Source organism: Salvia miltiorrhiza, chromosome 4 (genome assembly GCF_028751815.1).
Source record: "Salvia miltiorrhiza cultivar Shanhuang (shh) chromosome 4, IMPLAD_Smil_shh, whole genome shotgun sequence".
Lineage (NCBI taxonomy): Eukaryota > Viridiplantae > Streptophyta > Magnoliopsida > Lamiales > Lamiaceae > Salvia > Salvia miltiorrhiza.
Genome location: NC_080390.1, coordinates 15,638,940 through 15,648,501, shown reverse-complemented (window position 1 = coordinate 15,648,501; position 9,562 = coordinate 15,638,940). Strand labels below are relative to the sequence as shown.

Here is a 9,562-nt window from a genome sequence, read left to right as displayed (position 1 = left end):
AATTAGTTATAACTAATTCATCCAGATCTAATCGCAGCCGTCAAACAGATCCAACGTACAAGATCTAAACATAACGCAACTAACAAGTATTGCAACTTAGTCCCTCCGTGTTTCTGACTTTTGCAGCTAAGCCCTTCCGCAGCAACGTGTTTCTTCTTAAACAAAAATGAAATGCGACTTTCATGAATCACACACTGACATAGTTGAATTTAGAAATTTAGTGAACTTAAATAGGAGTGTTTTGTGTGCTCCCCAATATATATTCAAGATAAGGTTTCTAGAAGAGGGCATCACGTCTAAATTCTTATCTATGTTATTCGATTAAAATAAATAAGTGGAAAAAGGCGAATAATGTGGGCATATTCTTGAATTTCAAGGGACAAATGGTATCAAGTTCAGTTATTCATGGTTGTTTCTTAACTTGTTTACTACAATTTTGATAAATATTTCTTGACTTGTTTACTAAAATTTTGATAAATAAATTAAAATAAAATGGCCATTCTTGCTGCATTTATCATATTGTTGTCGGTGGCCTTGAAATTGCTGAAATCTAGTCTGTGAAGCTGAGTTCATTTGCAAACGTCGCATCTCATCAACTTTCATTGCTATAAGTAAATGTCTTCAGTAATAATGATAATAATAATAATAGCTCTGATTTAAATTAAACAATATTATTTGTCTCGTATAGGTGTCTGACCAAAATGTAACCAAGATTTGTCAAATGGTAACCCCCTTTCACTGTCAATCAATTGATACGAGTTAGATTAAGCAACAATGTAAGTCGATAGATTTGTTTAGAAAAAAAATAAATGGTGAGGTGGATATAAAATACGAAGTGTGATGGAATTGGAGTGTTGTTTGGGTTGGACAAAAGATAAGTTCACACCTTGGCCAGAATATATATATCAAGAAAATTATAAATTCCATGTGCATAGAAAAAGTAACGTTCACACTGTGATTTGCGTGGAAAGTAGAGGCAAACGACAAACAAGGATATTTCAATTTCATTTTAAATTCTTCAATTTATTATTTATTATGTGAAGAAGTGGGGTCACATTCTATAACAACATTGTGCAAGTTGGGAGTGTCCTTTGAGAACTATTGCCCTACCACTTAAGTAACCAAATTCTATTTAAATAAAATCTTGTGATTTTCTAGTTGACGAAAAAACTTATAAGAAGAAAAGGAAATAGCAAACAAATTTTCATTTCATGTCCTAAAAGATCTAATAATCTTTAGTTGGTTATAGAATAAAAATACCTATTCTCTATAGTAACACTATACAAGAGGCAGGCCTGTGTCTTCTTCATTAACCTTCCCATCTTCATTTTTCCAAGGGCAAACTAGAATTACCTCAACTGCTGCAATTTTTCACTAAGCATCGTAGTCAGATACAACGAGCAGCAGCCTGATTCGTCTTTTTTTCTTTGGTCCTCACACTAGAATTATCAGTTTCGGCTTCCCCCACTCTGTATGCCCCAAGCAGAACGACGAACATGCCTCTTTGCGGTTTGTTCCACATGCCGCCAATCACTTCATGTAGCACAAATATGAAGAATTTAAGCGAAGGTTAGCAGGAAGGGTTCCTACATATCTGTGGGATTTCACCAGATTTCTGCAAGATCAAACAAAAGAAAATTGTAGCCATGGTTTAAAATGGATAAACACTATATTTAACATCATTAATTGTAATCGGACAAGAAATGGTCTACTCATAAACTAATATTCTTAACCTCAAGAATCCTAATATTCACTTAACCAAATAAGTATTTATTTCCTGAAGAATATACATTCTTGGATTCTAATCCAGTTTTTAACAATCAATTTTAATAAGGCAATGGAAATCATCAAAATTATGTGACTAGACACAGCTTAAGAACAGATAATGTTGTCTATAAAACCATAACTAAACAACATAATGTTGGTCATACCGCTTAATTTCAAAACCTGAACACCATTTGGAGGGCACATCTCAACACGCTTGAGGAAAGGCTCGCCAAACAAGAGAAATTTAGCAAGCATGCATGTCAGATTGAATCCTGATCCACATTTGACCCAAAAAAAGGTCGCCTTTTTCTCAATATTTCAGCTTCTCTAGCAATCTGGATATCAGAGGGCCAGAAGATCTGGTGGCAAACTTTGAAAATAAACCGGGGGAGCAATCCTATAACCGTTATGAGTAAAATGGAGAGCCAGTAAACTGGTGATTTTACAAGATGGTATATTGTGCTGCAAAACAACAACAATTTCACAGTGTCAACCATGGATGAGTATTGGTGCATCTTATAGATGTACAATAAATGATCATTTTCAACAAATATGATGATTGTGAAGTAGACTAACCCATAATTTGGGAAGACAGGTATAGAATCAAGCACCACCATGCAACCATATGTTACAACAATCGAGCCCCATATAGCAGCATGAGTAACAAATACCCAGCGCTGAATATCCATTGCCAAGTGCACATTAACTAATATAACAACTGCTATTGTCCACAAGCTGCCCATACTCCATATGTCAATGGTGCTCTCTCTGTAGGTGAACAATGGTACATAGAAGAGCACAAGACTCTGCCATAATGTGTCAACCATTGTAATCCAGAAGAGGGACATATTGTAACTCTCTTGTCGGTGCCCTGCTGCATAGAGCTTTGGATATTTGAGTAATGTCTTGTGACTTAAGTCCTTGTCCAGAATACCGACAACAACCGTAGGTACTGAAGTATATATGACGGAGTAAAAAACACTGCTCCAGTCTGTCAATGCAGAAGTGGTAGAAAAGGCTGTACATAAGATATACCTGCGAAATTAAATGGAGAAAGCACTAGTTCAGTAAGGATCCATGTACAGTTAAAGTATGCGTGCATGCATGGCTTTTCCCATGTGATGCAAAATCAACAAACGAGCCCTTCATAATATCAACTTGGAAAGACCCAGATTTTGTAAGGAAATATTATGTAATACTAATACATAGAGATCAAGGATAAAATCAGCATACCAGAAAAGCATCAACACAAAAACAGCATTGCGATAAAAATTGTAGAGAATGAGATAGCCAAGACGCTGATAATTCCAGTGTCCATGCACCAAAAGCAGTCTTTTCAAAAATCTGAATTGGCCCATAGCAAAATCTGATGCCATCACTGCTTGGCGCCCTTCTTGACCACAAATTCCAACACCAACATCCGCCATTTGGATCATGGAAACATCATTAGCCCCTGCACAATAGGTGTCAATAACAGAGATTTTCATAAACCTTCCAGGAAAGATATACTAGTTTATAAAGTTAGCAGACACAAAACATGAAGAAGCATGATGTGTCTGAGTCGCACTAGAGTATCAGTGTACCAGAATAACACATTCAGATTTACAAGCCAACTCAAAACACAATGCAATAATCACCTCCTTCACCTCTAAGCAACCAAGATCAGATCCAAAAAATAATGTAATGGTAGAAAACAAAGCTATAGGAATTCAAAAGATAACCGACTCACCATCACCAATGGCTAGTGTAAGATCATCAGTGCGGCTTTTAATCATGTCCACAATTCCAGCCTTCTGCAAGGGTGCAACCCTACAACAGAGCACCACTTTACACAAAGTGGCGAGGTTGAATAGCTGATGAAAATGGCAAAAATAACTAGTAAGAGGTTTGGTCATTCTTACTTACAACTACAAATTAGCTTCGCATTAGGATATCAAACACAGCCAAGAAATGCTTGAGTAATCAGAAAAGTAAAACTTGCCTAGGACAGCTAAACAAAAATAAATAAATAAAGATTTTTTTTATATAAACTACAGATTAATGAAAACTCAAAAAATTCCAAACCAAAATAAAGCAATTGAAAAGAATGATACATGCCTCGTATTCCAAGTCTTTCTCTAATATGTATACCAGACTGTTCCCATCAATTATAAGGGCTAATGGGCCAAAAGTAGGTCGGTCTTCCTCGCCTACAATCTGTTGAGACACATTGGAAGACTTTGTTTGAGAAGACATTTCAACAAAATTAAGTTCAGTCTTCCTCTTCAAATTTGTCATATTGTCAAAGCAACTTGCAGAATTGACATGGTATTTGGCCTTGGCGTCACATAATAGTTTTCTGCATTCATGTTCTGAATTTCCATTGATAATGATTTGGTGCATATCTGGAGTCAAGAGTCGGCAAGAGAGACCAATAGATATTGCTGTCTCTTGCTTATCACCAGTGAGAACCCACACCTTTATTCCGGCCTGCCGCAGGGACTCGATGGCTTCTGGTACACCCTCTTGTAACCTGTCCTCAATAGCTGTGGCTCCAAGAAGGGTCAGGTTGCATTCAATGAGAGCTGCTGTTTGGCGCAGTTTTACAACTCTATCAGTCAAAGATGTGCATGCATCTTCATACATGTGTTGCCACTCTGCAAGGAGTTCACCATTAAGATCCCTAGCTGCAACAACCAGGGTGCGTAAACCTTCAGATGAATAATCATTCAGATGACCTTGCGTTACATGTCTCATGCGATCATCACATGGAAGATCTTTTTCTAAGATGCTGAACATTGATGTATCAGCCCCCTTCACCAACACCTTTACAGTACCATTGGGAAATCTAATGACAACCGACATTCTTTTACGCACACTATCAAACTCATGCAAACCCAATACATCCAACCTGCATTGCCCATGGTATATAGTGTAAGCCACAATTATAAGTTCAAGATTAACAGGAGTCTAACATTGAGAAATAACTGCATTATAAAAATATCCATGTACCGAATTAAGTAAAAGAGGAAACAGTGATATTATATCGCTCATCAAGAAAAACCAGCTTATTGAGAATTAAAAAAAAATATATGTAATTGAAGTAATGAGGTGAGCTTTCTACCTTAATTTCTCACCATTGGCATCAATCACAATATGCCCAGATGTCCGCTCAAAAAGCGTATAGCCATAAGCAGAGGCAGCTGCAACCAGTGCCTGTTCATCGGGAGACTCACCTTGATAGTCTATAGAGGTAGGGCCATCACTCAATGAACTGCCAGAAATACTTGAAGGACTTCCAGTAAGGATGGGTATCACAGTGTTACAAGCTGCCAGAGTCAGAAAAAACTCATGCGCAGCAATTCTTTCTTCTCCATGTAGATCTTTGTACAATAATTTGATGAGTTCAGGATCAGGGGTGATTTCGGATTTAAGCTTCCATTTTCTTCCACCCACCATAGTCTCTTCCACTGCACATATCATCACAAGGTTAAGACAAGAATCATGAAAGAAGAGATGATACACATTGAATAATTGATACTATCTCAGCTATTGAGACATGAGCATGCACACACAAAACGCAGCAGGTCATACAAAACTTGGAGCACTACTATTGCAACATGTGCAATGGAAAGAAACTATAGGAGAAAAGAATGGTGCAAAAATAAATGATTAGACCATAATCAGATTGACGAGAAAAACTAAGTTACGGCTCTCTCTCTCTGAACTCAAAATGGAGAGGAGAAAAGAAGAATAAGGTGTGAATATAAGAAAAGGGGCACGTGTACAGCTGAAGGGTGTCTGCTCTGCAGAATTAATAATGAGCTAAACTGCAGTAATTTTCAATGCATATCAGAGACAAGAAACATGCAATTCGTCAGTCAATACAGTCCACTGTAGTTCTACAAGTTAGTTACATAAAATTACAAAAGAATGAGTGTCACTCCATAGACTCGTCTGATTAGCTATAGGAATACTCATAGATCAATTTTCTAATAGATAACAATGCAATAATAGTTGAATTTATGCAAAATGAGACAGCATCAACATAAATTCACATTATTATACAAGTAAAGCAAGACTTTCAGATTATACCTTCAGCATCTGTGTCCTGTGAACCATCTTTAGAGTCACCATAACTTTTCCCCCAGATACTTGCTTTCTTGAATTCCATCTTGTTTTCTGTCAGTGTGCCTGTCTTATCAGACAGTATATATCGTATTTGCCCCAAGTCCTCATTAATATTCAGGGATCTGCACTGAAACCTAGAATTGCTCAAACTGTCGTACATATGCTGATCACCAATCATAAAATATGATTGCCCCAACCGCACCAACTCCATCGTGATATAGAGGGATATCGGAATCATTATCTGGAAAACTATGATAGAACTCAAGAATGAGAAAAATGTCTCCATGGGAATTCCATAATACTTGTACTTCTTGCCATCTTTTCCCTTTTGGAAGTAAACTTTCCGGTAGTAAGGCATGGTATCAAGCTGAGACTTATGGCGGTTTAACCATAAACCCATCCCTAGGCCAACAACAAGGCACATGATTAGAAGGAAAACTGATAACCAAAATGTCTCCCGGTTCATGTAGGTTTCCAGTCTGCTTCTTTTAGAAGGGGACATTGCACTATTCAGCATAGCTTTTGTATCCTGCCCAGCATAAACCACAACACCAATTGCCCATTCCGTGTTCTTCAGCTGACAGCCACGCAAAACGATATTGGATTGGCTGAGAGGAAGACAATGCCCATTCAGCTCCATATTGGCCATGAACTCATAGATATTCCTGTTTGGCTGCTCACAAGTGATGATACCAGATATCATAGTCCCTTCAAGAAAAAGTTTATTAGTTTCTTGTCGAGCATACCTTGTTTTCAAGTTTGACTCGCCGTCCAAATTCATCGTCTGTATGTAGGCAATTCCACTAGGATCACTCGTTCCTAGCAACACCATATCACAAGGAATAGTTTCATCGGAACTGATCTTCAATACCTCACCAGCCTGAATCATTTTCCACCTTTTGGGACGAAATCCATCTGATTGTAGCACTAGTGCCTCCCGATTATTCTCATTCCTGTCAGACCTGTGTCTCCGCCAATCCTCATAACCATCTTTGACAGCCGTGACAGTAAGCACAAAAAGAAGAGGGAATAGGGAAACAGTTCTGCCAAATACAGCAAGAGGGGGAAGCTGGTTCAAAGCAGCAATGGCTAAAAAATACAAATAAGCCACCCTGTGAAACTGAATGAAAAGGTTTTTGGGCAAGAAGTTAAGCAATGTGTACTTGCTGGTGCGGATCTCGTTCCCAGAAAACTGAGAATTATCACATGTCGTCTTTGGATCATTAATATGTATCAACCTGGGGTTATCATGACGTGACATATTATCTTCAAGCTGCATACTTAAGTGAAAAAACCTCTCAGACCTCTGAGATGTCTGAGGTTTGTCCACGGCCTGTAACCAAGAAGGAGAAATGTGAGATGAAGCCCCAGAAACTTCAACGGCTTTATCATTCTGCTGCACATCCATTACACCACCCCATGACACAAAGCGTTTCCGTGCTCTTGAGGGGCATTGTTGACGGAGATCAAATGACAAAAATCCCTTTCTTCCAAGCTGGAATGCAGGGCGTTCTGATAAATTTCCTGAAAGAGATTCACCTTCAAGTGCAGCAGAATTATTCTCAAACTCCTTCAGATGATACAAATCGCAATCTTGCGTCTCATCAGACACCCCGGAAGAGAATGATCTGCCACGGCGCAAACATCGCAATGAGCTGAATCTCAAGGACGAGTTAAGGCGCTGATGTAGGGGCTGGGGGTTTGGAGTAGAGAATGGTTCAGATTCGGGCAGCAATGGCTTATCGGAAGACATAAAGAATCCATCAACAGCAAGAATACAAGAGACAATAACATACCGAATCCCCAAACGAGAACAATTGCTTAAACCCTACAAAACCCAACCTGAAAATTGACTCCCCAGAGTGCACCTCTGTCCCCAAAAGGATAAGATTTGAGGAGAAGATATCCCCTTGGCAAATCAACAAGACAAGACAATGGGGAGGCAAAATAAATGCATTACATCTGAACCATTTGGATAATTCTACGGTCAATTGGAAAACTTGCTAATACCACCTCAAAATCAATATGATGCAGTAGTAGCAAATTTTCGCCCCTCAAAAAGCTAATCTTCCTACAAACCTTAAACCCTAGTAGATATGAGAGCTAAAAACACACCTTTACTTTGCCAGAGATAAAAAGAAGCAGATCCAAAAATCCCACGAGACAATCAGTGATCAAATAGAAACTAAAGGCCTATAAATGCATCATAGCATCCGGTACAAAATGAGCAACCCTCCACAGTCTTCAAGAAAAATGCCAGAACTGCAAAATGAAAAAAAGAAAATAAAATAAAATCAGACAGAACGCAAATATGAAGACACAAGAAAAAACAAAAACCAAATTTCGAATCAGGAAATCATTGCCACATTGCCGTCAACAGCAATGTAAATAATGCCAGCATGAATTGTGAAATAAAAGGACAGCAACAATAAAAGAGCACTGACCTCTGGAAAATTTGATGCGCAGAGGGAGAGAGAGAAAGAGCGATGGCCCGTTTATTTATGGTCTAGGAAAGCGTGAATTGATGGAAATGAACGAATGAATGCACTGAATACGAAATGATGGCAGTCGAAATTTTGGCAGATTTCAGATCTCCGACCCCTTTCTTTGTTTATCAGCTTCTCACCACTCTGTTTCTGAATCCTGATCAGCTTTCTTTTTCGTTTCTTTTTTTTTTTTCGCGAAAAATAACAAGAATTAACTAAATTAAATTGTCAAACTTTAGTAAACAAGTGATTAGAATAACCTAGAATTAGAAGAAAATGCAGTTTGCTTCTGAAACTGAAGCAATGGTGGTTGGGATTTTAGATTGAGATCGAAGGGAAAGCTAGGAGTGAAAAGAGAGAGGAGTGGGACAGATTATACGGTGGAATTGCACGATTATTGGCTTTATTATATTGTCGTAATATTAGCATTATTATTTTTGAATTTTTTTCGTTTGATTTTATTTATCCCTTTACTACTCTTCTGCGTCTTTTGCTTTTTATTTACCCAATACAATAAGCTAACCGCCTCTACAAGCAACAAATCAAACTAAAATTGTTACTACATGATGGTTTTGCTCTTTAGTTTAAGGAAGTTCTCACTCAAGTTAAAATTCGTTTTTTTGGCATTGTTGTTCGACTATAAATGCATTTTTATATTTGGGTTGTAATTTTTTTTAAATGTTTTTTTATATATACTTAATTGATTTTTTAACTTCAAATTTTCTTTATAAATTACACAAATAAATAAAGAAATTTAAAGATTGATCGACGATGAATTTCTAGAACCTCAGGACATGAGCATTATTCACCTATCATTAAGTCAACAAAAACACACATTTCCAAGGATTTTTTAATAGAGAAACAACTTCTCCGACTAATGAACTAGACAACATATATGAATTTATGAATATTTTAGCCAAATAATTCAAAAGGATAATGCATATTGATTTAAAAGAGAATTGTTCCATGCCTATCCTTTTACGTCGTATATGTTTCTTTTCGAATTTTTCTTTTCCTATTTCATTAGTGCAAACATACACTCCATGCACGGTTCGGAACCCAAAACAAAATTAATAATTGACATATATATTTTTAATTTATTCAAATATAAGAACTAAAATATTTTCGGTTTGATACTTTTGAGTAAATATAAAATCAAACCCACCTATTTTTTGCTATTGTATATAATGAAAAGGGTA

At 37.2% G+C, this 9,562-nt stretch overlaps 1 protein-coding gene across 5 annotated transcripts; it reads right to left on the bottom strand.

Moving 5' to 3' along the window:
- Positions 1 to 1,190: 1,190 nt before the first annotated feature.
- LOC131019790 (phospholipid-transporting ATPase 1-like) lies at positions 1,191 to 8,750 on the bottom strand. Of its 5 annotated transcripts, none has more exons than XR_009100458.1 (9): positions 8,322 to 8,748; positions 5,842 to 8,139; positions 4,871 to 5,216; positions 3,865 to 4,657; positions 3,497 to 3,620; positions 3,001 to 3,220; positions 2,344 to 2,802; positions 1,932 to 2,229; positions 1,191 to 1,615 (listed from the first exon to the last, which is right to left on the bottom strand). XR_009100458.1 is itself a non-coding variant. In XM_057948362.1 (9 exons), exons 4-9 carry the CDS (start codon positions 7,154 to 7,156, stop codon positions 2,028 to 2,030), a joined length of 3,573 nt encoding a protein of 1,190 aa, XP_057804345.1. In that variant the 5' UTR covers positions 7,157 to 7,210; positions 7,417 to 7,505; positions 7,993 to 8,139; positions 8,322 to 8,750; the 3' UTR covers positions 1,191 to 2,027. The 5 variants fall into 5 exon arrangements, 4 of the variants coding, with proteins under 4 accessions (XP_057804345.1, XP_057804343.1, XP_057804342.1 ...); XM_057948362.1 differs by having other exon boundaries at positions 1,191 to 2,802; positions 5,842 to 7,210; positions 7,417 to 7,505; positions 7,993 to 8,139; positions 8,322 to 8,750; XM_057948360.1 differs by having other exon boundaries at positions 1,191 to 2,802; positions 5,842 to 7,505; positions 7,993 to 8,139; positions 8,322 to 8,750.
- Positions 8,751 to 9,562: the final 812 nt, after the last annotated feature.